Genomic DNA, 23,507 nt, shown 5'->3' with positions numbered 1-23,507 from the left:
ATTTTTATTTTCTGACCGGATACAATCGAGGTTTATACAGTTTATAGAAAATTAAAATTTCGCTCCACATACGGAGCCGCATTTATGTTATAAATTTGACATGCTTCGAGTTTGGTGGTGCTGATTCATCGAAGCACGACAAAGCCGATAACAAACGGAATTGCGCTGAAGTGAAGGTGAAGCTCGAAATAACGTTCGGTCAAAAAAAGAAAACAGGCTTGCCGAAATGAGCTGGGTAAGAATGAATTTGATTTAAGGCTTACATATTTTCAGACAACAAATATCGTCGATTGTAAAACCTAAATGTTTCACAAGGCAGGCCGATCCACCGTCACTGTCGTTTTATTTCAAATTTATGCGTGTCTGTTTCCACTGAACAGTAGCGCGTCTTCTATTCTATTCAGTGTGCCACTTTCTACGTTCTTCAATGATTACGTCGGCTTTCATTTGCAGCTGGCACGGAAACCGACTGCCGCCGCGCTTACCGCTCTTGCAATGTTCTTGCGTGAACAATGGATCTGGGATTTCGTGACGCGTTGACAGGACATCTCGACGGGCAATTAACATAATTAACCTTGCAAAAACTTTATCGCGCAATAACTTCGCGCAGAAATAAGATTTTTTGTGAACTTTTTTGTAAAAGAACGCCCTTGAAGAGCTTTATCTGAACATCACAAAATCTCAAATTTAGAAAAACTGCACCTTTTAACGGTGGCTGATACCTTAATGGCACAGTACAGAACATTTAGTGATATAGCACACAAGTGTTAATGTAAAAATGAAGCACTAATCATTAAGAACATGACATTTTATACATGTACAATGAAAATTATTTTCCCAAAAGGTTTCATTTTAAGTATAAATTTTAGGCTAAATTGGTTCTTATTAAAATGGGGTCTTATGTGCAAATTTTAGCCTAACAGGTTCTTAAATGTTAGTTTCTTACTCGCAGGTTTTTACTGTAATCCGAGCATGCCACAGTGAGTAAACACAGCGATATTTTGTATGTCCCAAAAAATTTGTTAAACAACAGGTTTTTGTAAAAAGGTTATGTAGGGTGCGCTACGGTAGAAACAAGAATAGCCAAAAATAGCCAAATAAGTTCAAACTTAAAATGGATGCCCTTATTTTGCGTTTGTTTTCAATATCTTTACGTGATCACATTCCATTAGTTCTAATGTACTATTCAATTTACAGGAATACAACAGATCACAGGAAAAGGTCATCTCCACTGCAGCGAATGCTGTACACAAGCCCTTCCCTATACCACGCATTTGCTTAGTGCAGGGACCTCCAGGAACAGGGAAATCTTACACCATCGTAGGCCTTGTCAAAGAGATATTGAATGTAAGTTACAATATTTTTGTTAAAATGTAAATTTGTGTTCTATTCCTCTGTTGAATACTGTGTGTTGAATATGATGCCTTTTGGATTAAGTAACATGCCTGCTTGCTTTCAGCGGGTTGTTGACTGTTCTAATGAAATGGGATTTTTTTATGCCTAACTGTTTTAGCCAGAGAGAAGAGATTTGTGATAAACGTTAAACAGTGAGACACTTACTTGCTCCTGACCACTGAAAAAGAAATATATTTGCTCAGGATTTCAACCCACTATCTTTGGGTTACAAGTCCATTGCTTCACATCTGAGAAACAGAACCACTGTCGAAAGATCATGTGAATAAATTCTATTTCATCCTGAACCTACCAGCTCACTTTCTGCAGTGTGTTCAACATATGTTTACGTGTCTTCATCTGACCCCAACCATTGGCCAGTAAAGAAAATACTTATTAATACTTAGTAAGTGAACATGCATGGACGGTACAGGGCTCAATTCTTTCCAAAAAAAACTGGCGTCCGAAATTTCTTTTGATGACCATGTTTTATTTATGTAGCGTGCTCAAGAGATGCCAGCGCAGATGCCAGCAGGTCCATCAAGTGGGAGTCTTGCAAACAAAGTAAGAATTCTATTATGTGCGCCATCTAATGCTGCCATAGATGAGCTGATTGGCCGAATAAATGAGGCGCAGATTCAACTGGAAAAGCGTCAAGATAACAAGGAAAACAGGAGATGTAACCGGCAAGATGCTGTCAAGTCAGGTAAGTTGAAGAGTTGTTGTGAACTATATCCTTCTTCGACTTTGTTGTGAAAAATGAATATAAAGGATATCATTCATGTGGACTACACAAGCAAAGGACAGCTATCATTGCGGTTGTGAAGCAACTTTAGAAGTTGTTAGAATGTTCAGGAAAAATCGTAGCTTTTGACGGGATCCTTTCTCCTCAGCTGAATCAATTTAAGCAAAAAATTGGAAGGGTATTAATGGCACTGCCAGTATTATGGCACGTAACACATGTTTTTCTTTCTCTCTAATCAAAGCAATTTCAACCAACTGCGGTGATTTGTGTCTAGTAAGAGTTGGCCGTAAATCCCATATCCACCAATCAGTCATGAAGTTCTCATTAGAAAGCATGTCGAAGCAGGTCCTGGAAAAAAAGTCTGCTGCAACAACTGAAGATGAGATAAACAAAATCAAAGAAAAGCTTAAAACCATTCATAACAAGGAGAAGAAGTTGGAGCACGAAATTTGGAAATTAAAGACTTCACCTCAACCCAAACAATTTGAGGTATTTGTGTTTCCCTCAGTACTTGTTACAGTGTGATGCGGAATACAACTTCAGTACCTACAACTTAACTTACCTATAACTTAAGTACCTACTCTTTTAAGTGTTGAATGAAGAACCTAGTACTGTTCTCTTTTAACAAGTAGTTACTGTAAGGTAACAAAAAACACGTTGTGGCATTTCCCAATTAGTGGCTATGGGTAGGTGTTATATTTACTACAGATGGATATAGAGTCCTTGAAAGCATAAAAGGGGCCACAAGGTAATCTGGTAAGACTGCACATTGTGGCTGTCTAAATGGAATAAAAATTTGTTTCAATGCTAATATTCGTCACTGTAACTGATAAGAAACAGAAGGTGAAAGTAAATTTGAGCTACCATGCTGGCATGTACAAGTTCCAAAGGATATGACAAATGCTAAGTTAGTGCAAAATAATGCTTCTCCTAACAGTATTTGCCCTCACTGAAGTATCTCTAACCACAGAAAGGCACTTCATTAGCGTCTGTTGACTGCTTCAAATATCGTTTGGCAGAATGTTTTGGATGGGTATTCGTTTGAAATGCAACTAGGTTATGGGTGACTGAAAAATGTCAGAAAACAACTAAGGTGTCTGTCTTAGAGAGATGGCCGTTAAGAGCAGGTTGACTGTATGTTTATTCTATCTGCAAGTGCAACTGTTGCTCAAATTAGTAATGTGTGATCTACAGCTCCAAAAACACGAAAAAGAAAAGGCAGAACTGAAGAATCACAAGAATTTGCTGGAAATGCAGTGGCGTACCGAGAAGGACAAGCAGGCCAACAAACGTCGGGTGGAAGCAAGGATAAGAAGAGACATCCTTAATCATGCAGACGTAATCTGTACCACACTTAGTGGGGCCGGCAGTACCAGCTTAAAGCAGGACCTAGCTGGACGGTTAGAATTACTATGTTTTCACTTTAAAAACTTGGAATATGTTTTTGTACTTGTGCTATTTGTCATTGTGGTGCTGTAAGTGACATCTTAAAGTAGGACCTAGGATAAAGGTTAGAACTTGCATATTATCTCTTTTAAAACAAACAGCGACATTAGATGTTTTTATTTATGCCACTGTAAGGCTGAAAGTAGCAGCTTAAAGCAGGACCCAGGGGGGAGATTCAACTTGCTGTATTATCACGTATAAACAATGTTGTTTGTTTTTCTTAACTTATGCTGTTTTGTTACTGTAGACGTGTCTGCCCTTTCACATGTGTTATCGTGGATGAGGTAAGATGGGTATCAAACTGTACATTATACATTATTAACTTCTTGATAAGCAATATTTAGATGGAGGGTGGGTGCCAATTGTGAGCAATTTAGGCAATAAGCGAGCGATTGTGGGCAAAATGCAAATAAAGGGGTAACCCTGGCAACCTCCCATTGTTATCCCAGGTACCCTTCACACTGATCTCTCAAAGCATACCACGAGGCATTCTGGACCCCAGAGCACTTCTCTTTTGCGCATGACTGACGCCGAGAAGAGCTCTGGGAAACTCCAGGCAAGCGTAGCCAAAATCTGGCTACAATGACTTTATTGCGCATGCTCCACATTTATTCACCAGAGACTAGACTCTGCATTTTATGCAAATTTAGATTATGTCACGTTATATTGTAATCAGTGTTGTTTTTGGACGATTGTCTGTTGTTAGATATCGTTATACATTAAACATGCTTATTTGGGTTAGGAAGAATTGCTCCGAGACTGTTGATATCGTCTCCAAACAGAAATACATCCGAAAACAACACATATTACGATTGCCTGCACAATCTTTGATTTGCATAAAGCACAAACATTCAATTCCCCAGGGGCCAGGACTACCATTCCGACGCACATTTTATATTTTGGCGGGTTACAGATTGACCAATCAGAGGTGTTTTCATTGTTTCAACGAACTTCAAATGAGAATAGGTTCTGTTCCAGGGTTGCCCAGAGCTCTTCTCGCCGTCAGTCATGCGCAAAAAGAGAAGTGCTATGGGGTCAAGAATGACCACGAGGGCAAACCTCCATGGCAAGAGCAAAATGTGCATGCATTTTGTAAAGCATAACGGACATTATTATTATGCTCAAAGGCGATCACCAGCTGACCAATAGGGAATCTCCCGGTAAACTATGATTTTTGGTAATCTCATCGTAATGACTCCATTTGTTGTTTGCCTATCTTATGACAATATGTAACATACTCATGTTCTTAAACATCCCATTGTTCTTTTCTTGCAGCCGTTGTTCTTTTTCTAGTTATGTACATCTACCTATTAAATAAGCAACGCCTATCATCATAACTTTAAATAAATTTGTCTGTGTTATTGTTACTGACAGATGTTTCTGTCAAAACATGCTTTTAATCCTTAAAGAGGGCCCCCACCCAGAAACAAGACGTGCCATTGGTTCTAAAAACAATATATATATCAGGTCGCAACAATGCCCCTAGCCCCAGAAAACAATAGGGATGTTTAGAACGGGCAAATTAAAATAGAGGTTCTAGAAAGGCTGAGCTACCTGTAAAATAATGAATTTTTTTCTCTAACAAATATTGTGAAAAAAATTGCCAAGCAAGCCAACGGACAGGCTAAGTTTGGACATGAACGTGGACTTTACCAGGGAAACTCTTGTTTTACAGGCCTGCCAGTCCAAGGAATTGGAACTGCTCATACCACTCTGGTTCCATGCATCTAAATTGGTGCTTGTTGGAGATCCCGAACAGCTACCATCCACAGTACTGTCAGAGGTTTGTCAAACCTGAGTCAATCTTCAGTTTCTTTTCAGCTCTCATTTTCCGCAAATGCTTTATTGTAGTTGTTTCCTCTTCGCTTTCTTCTTCACTTTCTTTGGTACCTATCAATCTTTACTTTAAAACTCTGTGAAGTTCTTTGTATTAACATATAAGTCAGCATTTCCTAAAATGTGATATTTCCTCTCTATTTCTGCTGTATAAACGTCTTCTAGACAGCAAAGGAGAAGTTATTTGGACGGTCAATGTTTTCAAGACTCTACAGATTCTTCAGACACCAAAAAGGTTAGTAGTGTTGTTTAGTTGTCATCATCAAGATCATCATCATCATCATCATCATTAAAACCACCACTACCACCACCACCATCATCAACACCACCACCACTACCATCATCATCATCATCATCATCTCCATCGTAACCCATGTGTTTGTATGCATCCTACTCGTTCTTGCAGAAATAACGGTGGACTCGTTACCTATAATCATCAATAGAAACTGCCAAATATTGATGAAAAAAGGATAATTACCTGGTGTGGTGCACATATCTACTGTGTGGTCGTCGTATACACAATTTGGGGACAGGAATGACACTGGTTGGTTGTCAGCTCATTCCTGGGAACAATAGTAACAGCAAAGAAAGGAAGCGAAGAAGAGCAAAGACAACCTCAAAACCGTGCATTAAGTCTTAACACGTTTGGTAACCATCATGTATTATTATGACGGGATTGTAGGGAAATACATTGGTATATGTTTTACAGAAGGGAATACTACATCGATGAAAAAACGTCTTGTAAGTGGAAATAAAGGAAGTGTGCATCACAATAATATTTTCAGCTGAAATGTGTACCGTTTGATACATATCTTGCTTGTTTGCAATGATCATTTAATGGGATCAGAAACTCCAATGGCAATCAAAGGGAAGTTCTTTTCTACTATGAAAGAAGAGTTTACTTGTTGAAGATCTCACAGGATGATGAAAGAAGTAGGCACCAGGATAAAGAAGTATCTACATTTGTGTCAGTGGTAATCAAACTTCAAAAGATGTGTGTAAGAATGTGAATATAACCTCCTGATTCAGAAACCTTGTGAGTCATGGACGCAATAAACATCAACATGAAAGACTTTCCTATAAAAATAGCAACGATTTGGGAAGCTGTCCTACAGATGTACTTACCAGACGTGATCTAAACTCAAGCAAATACAGTTTACAAGGCATTTGTGCGTCAAAATCATAAATAGTCAGTGTAGATGGATAAGGGGGGACGGGGGGGGCTCTTTGCGTGCCCCCCCAAAGAAAAAAACCAAAAAACCGCATTATTATTATTATTATTATTAACCACATTGTTGGTGAACCAAGCAAACTTATTTTGGGGCTTGGGGAAACATTGCTCGGTCCACGTTTCCTTAAAAAAGTTGTGTTGGTCTTGATACTTAACAAGACTGCTTATCTCGACGAAGGTTAACAAGCATAAGAAGTGGAAAATCCTGCAGTCAACCAGTGCTCTTTGGATGCGTGAGGAGAGATTACACAATTGTAGATACGTGGGGAGTTTGGTGTTGGCTGGATAATTAGAAAAATAATGCCACCAATTGACCTCCCTATTCTTTTAATAGCAAATATACTTGTGGAGATGGGGTAGCCTTTGAGCATGTTGGGAGATTATTATACTGTTGGTAAGGAAGGTGATAACATCCAACCACACGGACTTCTTTTCATGGTTGTTAATAATACAAGGTGGAACATAGTGTAAAGCAAGGTGATTTAGGGAACTAAAGACATGCTATAGACATTTCATTTGTTGGTAAAAAACCGAGGCAGGGCCAGGGATGAATTTAGTCACAGGTTGTTTATAGCTTTAATTAATAGACTACGTAGTCTACTTTGGGGATTTGACACAGTGGGTTGGGTGGGTTACATGTAGCTTAACAAACGGTTTTCAAAGATGTATTGTAATAACGAGGTTACTTGGCAGGTATCTGGCCTTAAATTATGTTGGAGTTAATGGTGTTATGGTAGCACAGTGGACGCCAGATTAGGCAGTCCCAGTTTAAGTGCTGGCCAGAATCATTGTACTGTGTTCTTGTGCAAAACACTGCACTTGCCCAGTATCACTCCAATAAAAAGGTACCAGTGAATTGTCCTAGAGTAACCTGACAAAAATGCTGGACCATCTGTGACAAGAGGGCATCGATTTGAGGGGAATTTCCACTACCCCTGGTCGCTATTTGCCTAAAAAATAGAGTCAACCTATAGTTGTGAACGACTTTTCTGCATAATGTACATGACATGTTCGACTTTTTTAACCAACTAAATAATTCACTTTCTCTTTGAGTGTTTTTAACACATATCCTTTTTCAATGCCCTGTCTAGTACCACTCCTCGTGGAATACTGGGGCAAAACGCCTTTCTCACTTACAACTTATTCCACAGCTTCACTTTCCTCCAATCTCTTGCACCTGTACCCACTTTAAGGCAGTTATTGCTGTTTTTTACTGTCACGCCACAAAAAAATAAATCACATAATAGTGTTTCTTGTGAATGTGCTTACTTTGCATTTACAACAATCAAGATGAATAAATTAAAAGTACTGAGTGAAATACAACTGAAAACTGTCCGCACGATTTAAGAGAAATTCCTTTTACGTTCAATGTTAGTTTGAAGAAAAAAATGAGAAATGTTATAAAAGATTAATTGACAAACTACTTGTCCGATTCTCAGGTCTTTGCGGTATTCCGTACTCGAGTTATCCTTCAAAATGTTCCACACAAATTTAGAGAGCTCAGTATGGAAAAGCCACATTGGTGCCCAGTGGAGGGGCCACCAATATGGCGGCCGGAAATCAATGAAAACATCTGGAATTCACTTTAGCTATAAAAAGAGATCAGTTTGCTCTCATGAACTAGTAAGCATTCACTTCTTGCAATACCTCAGCTGTTTAGATTGCTAAAAAATCGTAGGATAGGTCTTTTTTTAACATACGTGACAGCCTTTTGGCGGCCATTTTGTGGTCATGTCGTAGAAATTCAAACTGTTCTACTTTTTAAGACAAATGATGCTATCGAGCTAAAAAACCATTTAGCACGTATAATAGCCAATGAAAGATAAAAACTCGGGGGCATTGCAATTTTGAATTTTAGAATTTTGATGATGTCACGTGAAACAAAGAATTCAGTGATGGTAATTTGGGCAATTTTTTTTTCTTTATAAACAATACTACAAAACGTTACAGTTGATATTAACAAAGATACATGACACCCCAAAACTGCACTTGGCAGGTATTAAGCTGAATATTCCGTTATGTTGCAAAAATCAATGTTATTTCAACTTATGGCGAACAATCTTTAATTTGACAGTTGTGCAAATTTGATAACTCTAGAATTAAATACTAGAAGTGTGGTCACCAAATAGTTGGTGCCCGGGCTAGGGTCATGTGTTCTTTTTCAACTAGGAGTATCTATGCGTACTGGTGAATTGTTGGGAAAACGTGACAAAAATACTGGGGGAAAATACTGTGATGAACTAGTATCCCATCAAGTTATCCATACACCTAAGTGGAAGTTTTGAATTGTTAAGAAAAAGAAAATAGGAAATAATCTTAGTAATACTAAAAACGTTCTGTTATTCAATAATCGCCACGTACATCATCGGAAGATTTAAATTCGTGTGTCTTTTCTAGTCCCAGCCCCGTTAAAGGGGACTGTGCTTTGTGTGCCACAGAGCTGTCGAGACTGATACGCTTTTTATGAAAAGAGTATTAACAATAGAGAAAAGTCTGCTGAGAAGTTCAAAGCAAGTAATAATATTTCCTCTGATGAAAAGCACAAGCCATGAAAAACGAGCGCCTGTTATCCTCAGTGCTAAATTGCGCTGTGTTCAATGTTTTGCCAATTATGTGTTTGATCCATCCACATACACAAGATTCTTGGCCCCAAAGCCCAAAATTATTTACACAAGATTTAATACACAATAAAACATTAGACGCTAATCATTTCTTTTTTTGAAGTGTAAAATTGAATTATTTGTCTGCCATGCTTGCCTGTAGGCTCAAGGTAGCATAGCTTAGTAACCATGCCTTGAAGTTCTTTATCCAGCCGGCAGCTTGGTGAATATAGCTTTATTGTGTGAGCGTATCGAATAATATCAAAACACTCGATCCTTTGTTCGATTTTGTAACTATACTTATTTCTGGTCATTTGTTTGCCTGTCATTTAATTCCCGGAAGTCCATGCAAAATCATACTTCATGATACTCGTTTGGAAGTGCAAAGAGAATGAGCAACTTTTGTTCGAGAAATCAACTGTTTGTCCCGTGTCTCTGTTGGACACCTCTGACGTTATCCATAAATATTTTCAAAACTAGAAGCAGGATATTCTGTCGAAATGTATTGGTTTCGTAACAATGAGTTAGTTATAAGCATGCGCCAGTGCATGAAGTCATGCAAAAATCATTTGTTTAAGTGCAGGGTTTGAGTGACAAGTCAAGAAAACAGCTGATTCAAATATTATTTGAAGGACGACAAGAGCATTTCATAAATGGTCACAATTTATCTTGTGTGTTTGGCGGCCTTTCAATGTTCTCCTTAGAACATTATATCTCAGGACAATACCCCACTTTTTTTCATCACATTACTGCAATGAGCCTTTCTTACCACCACAGTCTATAGTGTTTCCATAAGAAATATATGTATCATTTATTGCTTTCTCACAACCTCATTAATATTCCAAGTCAGAAACATCTGTATAAGTATTTCGTTTCCTGTATTCCGTTTTCGTACTTTTGCTTTCTTCTTAAAGGTTTATTTCAATATGGGTATAAAAAGATGTATCACTCAAAATTAAAAAGACAGCAATATATATATATGTATATCATACAACTCTTAAAGCCGAGTGTCATCTTTCAGTTAACTGTTTGCTGAACACTTTGTTTTTTATTATTGGTCACCTCTGCAGTGTGCTGAGTATTAGTTAAATTACAATCGACTATTACATGTACCACATGTAGCAGGACCTAAAGTATCATATCACAGTCAATTTTATATCTTGGGCGTCCATCCCCAGCCTATCTGTCTGTCTCTCTGCGCATCTGCTTGCCTGTCTGACTCGTGGCCCTTGAAAATCTCTTTTTCCATAAAAAGATCGCCAAAACTAACTTTAGGCAGATTCCTACTCAAGTCCTCATTAATATTCCAAGTCATAAGTATCTGTATAACCGTTTCCTTTACTCTCTTCTCTTCATATTTGCTTTCTGAGAAACAAATAACTGTTTATTTTAACATTGATCGAAAGTTAAAAAGACAACAAACACCAGAATTCCTTTCAACACTACCTTTCTATCTGAAGTTATGGCAAAATAGAAGTCTTATATTTCGACCACGCAAGAGGCATTTAAATCATACATCCCCAACAAGAGAAAACATGAAGAATATATTTCTCTTATATCTCTTCTTCGTAAGCCTAGTTGCCCTGCTAGGTGTACTGCTACTAAATTCTGTTTTCCCCCCCAAACCAAGTTTAAACTTGGATCACACAATCTGAAGTGCAATATGCTAACCATAAGCCACTGCTTCTCTGACTAATATCAAAGCAAGGTTTAGACAAAAGGTGTTTCCCAGCTGCACAGCTTTCAAGTGAATGATACCTTGATGAAATGGCTGCCATCCTTTTTTTTATTTAGCATTCACCAGACTGTCAGTCAGCTGGATGTTATTACGTAGTGGATATTAGTTATTATTAAATTTTCAGCCACGGATATTGCATTTCTAGCATTCTGATTGGTTCACTCAATCCCGGTTGTCAGCTCGTATACCTTAGTTTGACCTTATTTGGAAAATGATTGCGTTACTGTTGCCAAACTAAAATTTTTCTGCGGGAAGCGACAGGTCCATCAAAATGGTTTTGAACAGCAAATTTGGCGAGCTTTATGAACAAGAAATAATTAGCGGTGCCTACAAAAACCAAAGAAATGCCATAGTAAATTAAACTACGCAAAACAAAAGGATAGATGCGAAAAGTGTAATTAATAATACTTTTAAACTGAACGCACAGCAAGAGCGAGTGAATAAAGTATAAAAGCAGCAGATAATTTACGAAAGAACGGCAAACTGACACAGTTTCATTCAGTGTACGTCATAAAACTAGGCTCAGCACTTCAGTAAAGTTTGTTACCTTTCAATCTTGGTTTTGTCCTTTCATACTTTAGTAAACCTGTTCCACTTTGAGCTCAATTTCGCTTCAAATAATATAGCAGTCTTGATGACAGCCGTGGAGCCGTAAAGAAGTACAAATTAAACACTTGCCTCGTTCGACTTGCACAAGACTTGTAGTTTCCAGAAAAGGTTTTGCTTCGGATCTTCTCGTAAAGCTTAACTGTTGTCACAATTTCCATGATATTTAGACGACTTTAGAGGGGATTGTTTGAGGAAAATCTTCTGAAGAAAACTCTCTTGCTCGCTTTACTCGTATGTTTCATTCAACTCAAGAAGTGAACACCGCGCCAGAAATTTTCGCGCCTCCTCATACTATCACTTCGTTTACATCAAAATGAAATGTCCATTCGATTTTCAAGTTCAGTGAACTTGAGAAGAATTTAATAAAACAATTATTCCATTCGCCCTTGTTGGATACGAGTCGTTATAGCCAACTCGGCGCTTCGCGCCTCGTTGGCTATTTACCACCTCGTATCCAACGCGGACTCATGGAATAATTGTTAATTATCATAATAAGCTATTATGACCCACTCTTGATGTGATTTCACTAATGTAGCATTTGTACATTGTCCATAGACATGAAAAAACCAGTACTGATGTTAGAGGAACAGTACCGCATGCATCCAGAAATAGCAGCCTTTCCCTCTAGCCACGTTTATGACAATTTTCTAAAGAGCCACAGGTAAGATAATTTTTCAAAACTGTACTTGCGTTGCATCACAAATTATGGAATTGCACTTGAAGTATATATAGAACTCTTAATGATGAGTTTAAACCTCATCTTTCAGGAGTCCGTTCGCTGAACACCGTTTTATTTGTTCGTCGATGGTCACCTCTGCAGTCTGCTACCTGTTAGTTAAATTACAATTGTCTATTGCGTGAACCACATGTAGCAGGTCCTAAAGTATTAGAATGCAACTAAGTAAGGAGTCCCCTGCCTATCTGCAGTCCTGCCCCTTTGTCTGTTCAACTGTTTTTCAGTTTTTTCACTTACTACCTTTTTTGACTTTAAAAACTCTCTTCTTGACATAAAACCCAAAGCCACCCAATGTGTAGTAAAAATATAATAATAAGGCAAAAATTCTGTCCAAATATTGTAGTTCCTTGGAGAAGAGACCATTTCCATTGGCAAAGCACTATGCACTGTTTGATGTTGTTCGTGGACGGGAAATAAGCCAAGAAAGAGGGTATGGTTGGCGCACAATTACCTCATTTACAGTCATAAACTAAATATTCAAATAACTGTTGTCCTTAGCCATTCTAAAACACTTTTGTTTGTTGTCGAACGTCCTTAATAGAACCATAGTTGGAAGAATTGTCACCTAGGTATTCTTTTAAGTTCGCATCAGCTTCCTTCAAGAACATATATGCAATGCATGTTGTGGAGGCGTTATATAAAACACCTCACACAAGAGCACCTCAGGTCTTCGTGTTAGTCTTTTTCAGCGCCATGTATTAACTTAAAATTTTAATTCTTATGCTAAAACATTATTCCGCCAATGGAATTGCCGTAGAGAAGTGTGCAAAAATGAATAGCAGACATACCATTTACCTGTTATTCCCTCTTATGCCTTTTTTAAGAATCATACTGAATGGCATTGTTCCCATATCATAGAAACAAGCCTTCTTGTGCAGTGGTTTTTTCTTGCTTACTAAACAAAGTAAGGCCTTTTTGCACCAAATACCGTATGAAGCCCCTGTTACCCAAGGATGTGTTGTCTTTTGGTCCTTTAACCTCTTTACAAATCCTGACGTCATTGGATCTGCTATTATAGCTCTTGGGATCATTTAGACACACCGACCTTCTCACCACGGCAGGGTCACGTGTTCAGGGTAAAGCGTCTTGTACCATTACCTTTGTATTTGTGAACACTATTTTGTTCCTGTCTTATCTACAGCGAGATTTGGAACCCAGCTGAGGTGCAACTGATTGTCAATTTATGTCGTGATCTGGCAAGGATACTGCACGTGGAGAGTATTGGCATTATCACACCGTATCGCAAACAGAAAAGCGAGATTCAGAACAGACTTAAAAACGAGTGAGTACTTATATATGCCTTTCAGGGATGTGCATGACTGAAGCGATCGTTGTAATCCTTGTACGTTTGTAGGCATGCAGGATCTTTAAAGGCACCACTTATGACCTTTATTTATCTTACGACAAATGAAGAGTTTTTTTAAAATCTATAATTCAATCAAGTTTTTCATGATCTTACTTTCTGTAGATTACCCTAAACACACAGTAGAAATTATCGACAGGCAAGGAATGATTCACGTTTATTATCCTTTTTATATTTCTCAGTCATAGACACGTGAAGAAAATGTTTTATGTTTGCCGTCTTATTTAATTAGAGAGATTAAGCATGATGCTTATTTTTCCCGCAAATAATACAACTTCTGCTGTTTAGCATTCAGACGCGAACATGAGTTTTTTTGTGTTTGGGATTTTTTTTCTTGTTTTTATAAGTGCTTAAGTTTCGAATTCGGTAAAAAAAGTAACAAAATGAAAGGCAAGCTCGCGTTTGCCGTTTGCTGTTTACTTTCTAACGTCACTCTTAATCTCTCTATTGTCACGCAGTATTTTGAACTCGCAGTCTACCTGTTTTTGTTCCGTCTTGTTAACGCCCTGTTGTATGTGCTTGTTACAGGAATTTATCTGTAGATGAAGCTACGATTGAAGTGAACACAGTTGATGGCTTTCAGGTAGGGTTTAAATTTTTCACACATTGTAATATGATTGGGACAACTCTGTGACTATAACAGAACGTGAAATAAACTGTTTGTTTTTATTCCGTTTCAGGGAAGGGAGAAAGATGTCATCATTCTGAGTTGTGTTCGAGCACAGACCTATCGTGGCTCTATAGGGTAATTCAGTTGACTAATAGCGCTACCCAAACACTAACATGAATGCTTGGACACAATAACATGATTCCTTTATAAACTCATCTTGTTTCCAAATACCGTAGAATTTCGGTTAGAAGCCCTGGGCTTATACAACTTCGTAAGGGTTTTTGGGTGGGCTTATAAGCGGAGGGGCTTATATTCGGGAGGGCTTATAAGCGGAAGGAAAAAACGTTTCGAAACGAGCCTATAGAGTGTTGATATCGAAATACGTTTTTAAGTTAAAAACGCACAAGAAAGCAACATTAAGCCCTGTTCAGTACTGTCATCGGGTAGAGGGGGGCTTATATCCGGGGGGGGGGCTTATAACCGGATGTATTTTTTTGTTTCCAGGTTGATGGGCCTATAACCGGGGGGCTTATAAGCGGGGGGGGCTTATAACCGGAATTTTACGGTATGGTACCAGGCAAAGCTGAATATTCAAACGCTGTGAACGCGTGTTACACGTTTCAACCCCTTTATGAGTTTCTGATCAGGGCAAACGAATATCTTTGGTAGCCAACTAAGTAAAACGTATGTTTAGGTTCTCTGTATGTTCCGCAAATTTTCTTACCTCAGAAGCACAGTAAGCTACTCTTTGTCCTTTCTTCTCTAATTCAATCCATTTTTACGTTTCTTTTGCAGGTTTCTTAGTGATAGACAACGCATGAACGTAGCTCTAACAAGAGCGCGACATGCCCTTTACGTTTTTGGTCACATGGACACTCTGAAGGTAAGCAATCATTGGTTGAAAGTTTCCTTACAGGTGCGAAGTAGTGCTTTAATAGTTCGAAAAAGAGTCTTAATTAAAGGATTTTAAATTTGATACATGGATGGGTCTCATGAATGGCCATTTTTTTTTTCATTTTTTTCTCAAATTGCTTACGTGTGTAGATATAGAGACTATAGCACATGTACTCACCTTCATCCTTGCTGTTTAACAGGGAGGTTCTACAGATTGGAATGCCCTTGTGGAAGATGCAGAGAATAGACATTGTTTGTTTGATGTTGAATCCCCAGCAGAGGTGCAGTCAGTTCTTTCCATTGGCCCAAGCAACAACATCCAGTCTCCTGCTAAGGACCCTCGGTTAAAGAACAAACACATTTCGACACAAGTGGGTGATTCACACAGTAACAGTTCTAGAAGGAATGACCGTGCTGTGCAGCAGATGGATATGCCTCGTGAGGTTTCGTGCTCTGCTTCAGCAGTGGAAATCAATGAAGGACAGGTCATGCCAGTTTCCAGAGATGAAAGACAGTCATCGGTCACTGCAGAAGAAATGGTTCACGTATCAGCAGCAGAAATGACCAAGGAGAAGTCCTTGGAAAGACAGAATTCCACTGGCAGTGAACTGTTACCCAGTAACATCCAAGACGATGGCCATACTGCAGAGAGTAGAAGGAAGGTTGTCAATTCTACACACATTGACAAGAAAGAGCAAGAGAAGCGTGATCGGGAGGGGACAAGGCATAGAGATCGTTACCACAAAGAAACCAGGGAAGAACAAAGGCACCGTCCTAGATCTGATGATGGTCGTTACGACGATCGTCGCCATGGAAATCCAGACAGCGGAAAGAGAGACCAGAATCATAGGCCCATGCATAAACACGAAGACAGAAATGGGGCAGCTAAAGAGTCAAGCCACACTCATAGGCAACCTTCTAGACACCACTTACCACATCGTGATTTTAGTCGCGATCGTGATCGTTATCATGATCGTGAACGTGATCGTGATCGCAATCGCCATCATGATCGTTATCGTGATCGTAATCGTGATTATCGTGATCGTGGTGAAGGCAGTGCACGTCATGGAAGACAAATGGAACCAGGCCTAAGAAAAACAAGACCTGAAACCAGCGTTAGAAATCCTTCTGCAACCGCCACCACTTCCTCCGACAAAACTGTAGCTTCTAATGCAGAGGAAATGAATTCTAACAACACACTTGGCACAGAAACACGGGATGTATATCTGAATTCTGTTATGGAAAACAATGCAAGGCATCCACACGAATATTTTTTGAAGTTGCATCAGCAAGAGCAACAATTAGCAAGAACAAGAACGCCACCAAGTGAAACTGGTCGGTCACCAGTTGATGTAAGAACGTCACCTTATGAACCAGCTGTGACAAGTGCTTCAAACCCAGGTGTTTTCACTGGAAACTGGCAACCCACATCGTCTACTTCCTCTTCAGCAGCGCCTCGGCCATCCACACCAAATGCTACACATACACATTCACCATTACAAACCTTGTTTGGGGCTGCCGCGTCACCAAGTGAAACTGGATGGTCACCAGCTGAAAGTGACTGGTCGCCAGCTGAAATTGAATGGTCACCAGTTGAAACTAGAACGTCACCTAACGAAACAGCTGCAACGAGGCCCTTGAACCGAGGGGTTTCCACTAGAGTTGAAGCAGCTGTGACCACGGCTTCAAACCCTGGAGTCGCCACTAGAATCTTGGGACCCACGTCTTCTTCTGCGACCACGACTACACTCTCGACCCAGACTTCAAACCCTGGAGTTCCCACTAGAGTCTCGCGACCCACGTCTTCTAGCTCCTCTTTGGCATCCTCTTGGCCATCCACATCAAATGCAACACATCCAAATGCATCGATACATAGAACAAATGGGGCTGCATTTAGTTCTTCTAGTTTCTCATCTGGGCCTTCAACATCACGGCTCTCGAACTCCTTGGACGGTAGACAGCCGTTTGATCGAAGAAGTAGTAGTAGTACTGTCCTTGGTGAACTAGATTCAGGCGCTCAAAGAGCAGCCGATATAGTTAGACAACGGCATCCTCCTGTGCAAGGCCCACCAATAATCTCACCTTCAAGTGACCTTGTTAGGTGGAACCCTCATGGAGGATCTCGCAAAAGAAAAGCACATGCTGTGACTTCAGACGTAAGTTCGCTTAGAGAAAGAGCCAACAGAGAGGGAAGCTCACCACCAAAGAGGGCAGCAGTTGATCCCACGAGGAGGAATAGTTTAAATACGTTGAAAAAGAGACAAGAAAAAAATTTCCACGGGAGAAAGAATTGGAAATGACTTGCGGTAGTCATGGCTGTTGTGACGTTCAAGTTTATCGTTCAAAATTCTTCTTTAGGAGGACGCAACTTTCAAGTGACAGAACGTAGCTTCAATAAAACAAATTCGAATCCAGTTGTGTTTAAATAAACCTCCTCGTTGTGGCATGGAAGCAAGACATCTAAATTGTTTGTTACTCAGTCGGAGTCAGAACACAATTTGCCAAACACACATCAGGAAATAGTCGACATTTACAATTCGAAAAGGTAAATAGCTCACGGACAAATTAAACAGATGTTAAATGTCTGAATGTACACTTGGTATGCGAGCCTTTCAACCTCGATCGACTACAATTCCTCCTATAGCACCAGAGATCCTGAAAGCGTTAAAAATTGCCACAAGCGTCAATAGAGAGGAATTTGTGAACTTTGTTAGTCACGAATTGTACGAGCAGGACGTGCGACATTTTTTAATTTACAAAAAATGACAACAATTCACTTTGTTTGTCGCTGAAGTGATTTCATGCGCCCTCCAGGCCTCTTAATGCGTTGTTAGCACATTTAAATTTGTAAATATTTGGTAAAGTTAGAATTATTTACATTCCAAAGTAAAACCCACAAAGTTTACAGATTACGTTTATGACAATGAAACTATGTGCATAGAAAAATGATAGTTAATTTTACAGACAGAAACTTAGGATTAATTGACCAGTTCGATTCAAGTGATTTTGTTGAGTGTGATTTTATTTGTTCTTGTTCTTGCTCCAACAAGTACCACTGTATATATTGTTGATAGCGATAAAGAGAGAGAAAACTACTGTTAAACTTTTGTATGAAAAGCGGTGAAACAAATAATATATGTTTTTGGTAAATATGTTTTATCTTGATCATCTGTATCAATAAATTTACTTAAACAACAGAGTAGTGTAGTGTTTGTTGTGTGTATTGCATTTAAAAACAACAACAAAGTACCGTTGAGAAGAAGATCATTGGTTATACTTTTCTTAAATTACAAATTTAACTGAGCTGTAAATACATTAACGATAACAACTTAACAAGAAGTACAAAGAAAGCCATGATTTCGACCCAAGCGCCCAAAGACCTTTCAAGTCTCACGTGTTCAGTGCAATCTCGCGGTCTTACGATGAGATCCAAAAATCTCACGGTAAACAGATTCACAAGCCGATGGAGTATAATTTCCTTGTGTATTTACATTTTTGGCTTGTGAGCTGCTTTTCTAGCGCCAATTCTGCGCAAATTCCGTAGCTGAGAAAAGGCATTTCATCAGCCTGTTCGCTAGACACGGCCCATGACCATATATGCCAAATACGGTTATCTTTACCAGTCCTTGCACTACAGTTTCATTGATAATGTATACTCATGAGTGGGCGAGTGTAGATAATTAAGCCATCAATATAAAGTAATTTTTTGTGTTGCTAAGGTCACATCGTATTTTACGTAATTCATAAACAGGGAACAAACAATGTGAGCTTCAGTTTTGTCGATGGCACATTTTCAACAATTTTTGTCGTAAATTTTAAACTCTTCCGGCAGGGCATCTCGTGTTTTCGACTTTGGCATATGCACAAGCATAAGAACAAACACACTTGTTTTTATGTTTCCTCACTCGGAACCATCGCGACATAAGCACAAGTACAGGAAGAACGATTTTGAACTTTGTTTGCTTTTTATGCTCACGCTTATGCTTGCGTCGGTCGGTACCTAGTGAGGTCATACGCTACGCAGCACCGATACTAGAAGCTGACAAGTAGATAATTTCCTTTCAAGGGCTAATGCGCAGAAAACAATTTCTGGGTCGTTTTGCAGAACTTTAACTCACCTTGGAGTTTAATAATTGTCTACTTTCTAGTGTGGTGCAACATTGCATTCGCAATTGTACCCCTAATTTCTACGTTGCCACGAATTGCCACACTAGTTATCAACGACCTGCTCCTGCTGCATAGTAGTAGTTTAGTCGGAAGACCAACAGTGATCTAATCCGGAGGACGGGTTGGAATCTCACCGAAATCAAGGAACTTTTCTTTACCTCGTGTGGTCCCTAATTTTGTTCTGAGTATAAACGCTCAGAAGGAAGTTCCTGGGTTATTGTCCAGCACTTTAGAGTTAATTCTTCACTTTCCAGCCCATAAAAAGAGTGATTGCGTTAGTTGTTCTTGTGCTTGCACCAATCCCTATGCCGCTGCTCTTTACTTTCAAGCTAAACTTGAAATTTTACCAATAGTTTACATGGTTATTGTGAACTTTGGCAATTTTAAAATTCATTTTCTCGAGCTCTGATAAGAAATTGTTGTTATCACGGATAATTACTTACATCTTTAGCTGTTAAAAAGGGTAGAAAATAACGCAATAGGAATGAAATTATTTTGGTACTCAATTTTTGTTCAACTAAAATTAATATTACTCGATTTCCAGATGAATTTCGTCTTAAACACGTAAACCTAATCAAAATTATTGTTTCTCTATCATTTATTCAACCAACAATATTAAATCAACTGGCGAGAGCTGCATCAGTTTTTAATTAAATTCGTATCTTTTCATGGCCTGTCTTTGAACAACTTCAAAGAATTATATTAAATATGTGCAGATTCTCAGTCGTGTTGTATTGAAAATCTGTGCCTGTGATTATTTCTCCCATTGTTTTCTATTTGTTGATAGACTGAACACAATCGCGAGCGCGTTGCTCCAAAAGAAAAATTATTCATGATTTTGGCTTTAAAATATGTAAAATTGTAGCTTTGGAGTGCAATCGTCTACACGTGTGCTAAAACAATTAGACTACTCGCAGGCATGAGCGATAGTGAACGCGGTGCATTTGCTCAAAGGAAAGGGCTCGTAGTCCAATTGATAAATAAGTCGTTTCTCGATTGATTTTACTTCTGATTCATGATGACTTTCGTAACAGAAGACACAAAAGGCTATGAAAGCTATTGACTATTTTTACAACACAGTATTTTTTTGTAGCCTTCTTTAAGGTGGCTCGACCCAGTTTTTTTCTAGCGATACCTAACAACTTTGAAACCCTCATACTTAAAGGGATTAATGTCAATGACAAAACTACTATATCACATGCATTACACATAGACTGAACTTCAATATGATATAAATTTTTTGGCGATCAGAATGAATATCACGTGGCAATGACGTCACACAGGGTTTTGCTCTGAATCGATTTTTAGGTGGTAACCGCATTTTCTCTCGAGATCCTCCACGCTACGTATTCCTTGGGTGTTTGCCTTCATCTCAGTGGAGTTTCATCGAAATCTACAAGAGGAATTTTGAAATATCTTGGAATTTCTTTTTAGATGGTATAATTTATGCGTAAAATAAAGTCAAGACTTCATATAAAGAAATTTGCTTCTTTTTTATGTTTAATGAGAGGATTTAGCCCCCATTCCTTTTAGAAACGTCCCATATACTACATCCAAACCTTTAGAAGAAAGTAGACTTGCGCGATTTCGAAAAATATGAAAATATCTTAATCGGAGTAGAGCTCAATGTTTAGCTCTATTTACAAATTTTCCGCCTACTTTCGCAAAAAAGCGATTATTTCAAAAACCCGTCGATGAATTTTTTCCAAATTTTTTTAGGGTGACAAATAATCAGTACACCACACAATCCCTAAATTTCATGCTCATTGAAAATATCTAAGTTTGTCTAAACTAAAAGCAAAATTGAGTAAACATTGAAGCGATGTCGAAGTTTTGGATAATTTTGTGCTCTGGGATTTCCTATTGTTTCGATTTAAACACAACATCGAATTCCTGTGCACCACGCGTGTAATGACCACGCTTGGCTACCCTCCGAAAGCTTTCCGAAATAGTTCGGAATATGGTAATATTCTCATCGAGTTCAAGTAAACAATAATGGATGAATGAATACATTTCCAACTGAAGAAAGCAGTCACACAACACCATTCTCAAAGCTGGTTTACTTTTATCTCAGCCAAGACGTCGACCCAACAAGAAAAGCTAATGCGTGACAATTTCTTTTCCATTGTTCCATATCTCGGAAAGATTTCGGAAAGATTTCGGAAAGTAGCCAAGCGTAGTCGTTTTACGCGTGGTGCACAGGAATTCGATGTTGTGCTTAACTCGAAACAAAAGGAAATCCCAGAGCACAAAATTATCTCAAACTTCGACATCGCTTCAATGTTTACTCAATTTTGCGTTTAGTTTAGACAACCTTAGAAATTTTCAATGAGCATGAAATTAAGGGATTGTGTGGTGTACTGATTATTTTTCATCCTGAAAAATTTTGGAAAAATTTCATCGACAGGTTTTTGAAATAATCGCTTTTTTGCAAAAGTAGCCGTAAAAATGGTAAATAGAGCTAAACATTGAGCTCTACTCCGATTAAGATATTTTCATATTTTTCGAAATCGCGCAATTCTACTTTCTTCTAAAGGTTTGGATGTAGTATATGGGACATTTCTAAAAGGAATGGGGCCTAAATCCTTTCATTAAACATAAAAAAGAAGCAAATTTCTTTATATGAAGTCTTGACTTTGTTTTACGCATAAATTATACCATCTAAAAAGAAATTCCAAGATATTTCAAAATTCCTCTTGTAGATTTCGATAAACCTCCACTGAGATGAAGGCAACCACCCAAGGTATACGTAGCGTGGAGGATCTCGAGAGAAAATGCGGTTACCGCCTAAACTTCGATTCAGAGCAAAACCCTGTGTGACGTCATTGCCACGTGATATTCATTCTGATCGCCAAAAAATTTATATCATATTGCAGTTCAGTCTATGTGTAATGCATGTGATATAGCAGTTTTGTCATTGACATTAATCCCTTTAAGTATGAGGGTTTCAAAGTTGATAGGTATCGCTAGAAAAAAACTGGGTCGAGCCACCTTAAATTCCCTTTTCATTAACCCGTAAATAAAAGGATTTACAGCATGACTACTTTGAAATGTAAAAACGTTAAAGAAATAAACTTGGCGCGGAAGCGTGTGAAAACCACCAAGACTTTCGTAAAGGTCGACGGTAACTGAAGGGCTCCAACAAATGAAAAATGCTAGCACAGTTGTAAATAGTAAAGTTGTTATTTTGACTTCCTCGGCGAAGGCAGTTGAGTTGTTATTGTGAAGAGAAGAGTTCGCAACTTGAACAAAATGCGCGCGGACTTTTCTGAACACTTTATAATAACTAAAAACAATTGTTGAACATGTTACAGAAGTTCCAGTCACGAACAAAAAAGAAAAATATAGACCTACGTTGCTGGTTAGGTCGTATTTAATAGAGCACAAACCTTTTCCTGGATGGTAATGAAATGCTTCTTTACTAAAGGAAAAGGCGCCTAAAACGGTGAAAACAGCGACAATCCAAGATATCGCAATAGATTTCAAAACGTTTCCTCTACAGAATATTTTCTGGTAAAGGTTCGCCGACCTAACGATCTTCACATAGCGGTTAATGGAAATCATCCCCAATGTCAGCAATGACACAAAGGCAGCAATCAACAGCACAAATCCTTGAAACTGACAAATGAAATCACCAAACGGCCATGTTCCTTTTATAAGCACCACAAATGTGAGAGGCATACCAACAATTGCACTGAGAACGTCTGTGGCTGCTAACGATACTAAGTAGTAATTCTGAGCCGAGATTCTAAGGCTTCGTGTTTTGTAAATGGCCAAGCTCAACAAGATATTTCCCAAACAGGCGGACAATATGAGTGCGAAATAGACGCCAGACTCGATAGCAACCAACCAACTATCTCTGTCTCTAAGTGACAGCGCAAGCTGTACCATTCTTTCTTGCACGGTGTCATTCATAATGCGTCCAATTATGCTCGTGCTTTTGTCACCAGTGAAAAAAAAACCAGCCTTTATCGAGCCATAACTGTTCGTCAGCTTGCTTTTACTATATTCACTGACAAAAGTTTCCTTTTTAAACGCGTAAAAACGCAATACGCCTATTGATCGAGTGGGAAAGCCGGACATTAAAAAATGTTATCCTCAAGGTCATGGTATACAGGCAGCACAGCACAGCGAATTCCG

The 23,507-nt window shown here is 38.7% G+C and overlaps 2 protein-coding genes across 3 annotated transcripts in view; one reads left to right on the top strand and one right to left on the bottom strand.

Annotated features, from left to right (window-relative positions):
- The window catches only part of LOC144643748 (uncharacterized), a 41,499-nt gene extending 23,714 nt beyond the window's left edge, over window positions 1-17,785 (top strand). For both annotated transcript variants that reach the window (XM_078503085.1, XM_078503086.1), the window contains 14 exons: window positions 1,198-1,347; window positions 1,894-2,098; window positions 2,379-2,626; window positions 3,332-3,537; window positions 3,831-3,867; window positions 5,259-5,366; window positions 5,585-5,654; window positions 12,153-12,258; window positions 12,677-12,763; window positions 13,475-13,615; window positions 14,225-14,279; window positions 14,377-14,441; window positions 15,102-15,189; window positions 15,401-17,785. In XM_078503085.1, coding sequence (XP_078359211.1) covers window positions 1,198-1,347; window positions 1,894-2,098; window positions 2,379-2,626; window positions 3,332-3,537; window positions 3,831-3,867; window positions 5,259-5,366; window positions 5,585-5,654; window positions 12,153-12,258; window positions 12,677-12,763; window positions 13,475-13,615; window positions 14,225-14,279; window positions 14,377-14,441; window positions 15,102-15,189; window positions 15,401-17,500 — 3,666 coding nt within the window. In that variant the 3' untranslated portion in view covers window positions 17,501-17,785. The remainder of the gene's footprint in view (window positions 1-1,197; window positions 1,348-1,893; window positions 2,099-2,378; window positions 2,627-3,331; window positions 3,538-3,830; window positions 3,868-5,258; window positions 5,367-5,584; window positions 5,655-12,152; window positions 12,259-12,676; window positions 12,764-13,474; window positions 13,616-14,224; window positions 14,280-14,376; window positions 14,442-15,101; window positions 15,190-15,400) is intronic.
- A 710-nt stretch (window positions 17,786-18,495) lies between these two features.
- Window positions 18,496-23,282, bottom strand: LOC144642243 (melatonin receptor type 1B-B-like). Its single transcript, XM_078501224.1, has 2 exons — window positions 22,359-23,282; window positions 18,496-18,504 (listed from the first exon to the last, which is right to left on the bottom strand). Exons 1-2 carry the CDS (start codon window positions 23,280-23,282, stop codon window positions 18,496-18,498), a joined length of 933 nt encoding a protein of 310 aa, XP_078357350.1.
- Between the last annotated feature and the right edge of the window lie 225 nt (window positions 23,283-23,507).

Source organism: Oculina patagonica, chromosome 2 (genome assembly GCF_052425735.1).
Source record: "Oculina patagonica isolate OP01 chromosome 2, crgOcupat, whole genome shotgun sequence".
Taxonomy (NCBI): domain Eukaryota; kingdom Metazoa; phylum Cnidaria; class Anthozoa; order Scleractinia; family Oculinidae; genus Oculina; species Oculina patagonica.
Note: the sequence above shows the minus strand (reverse complement) of the source record. Positions and strands in the feature narration are given on the sequence as shown.

Excerpts from the sequence above, each read along its gene's own strand:
- LOC144642243 (XM_078501224.1), bottom strand. The coding sequence starts at position 23,282 with ATGAATGACACCGTGCAAGAAAGAATGGTACAGCTTGCGCTGTCACTT.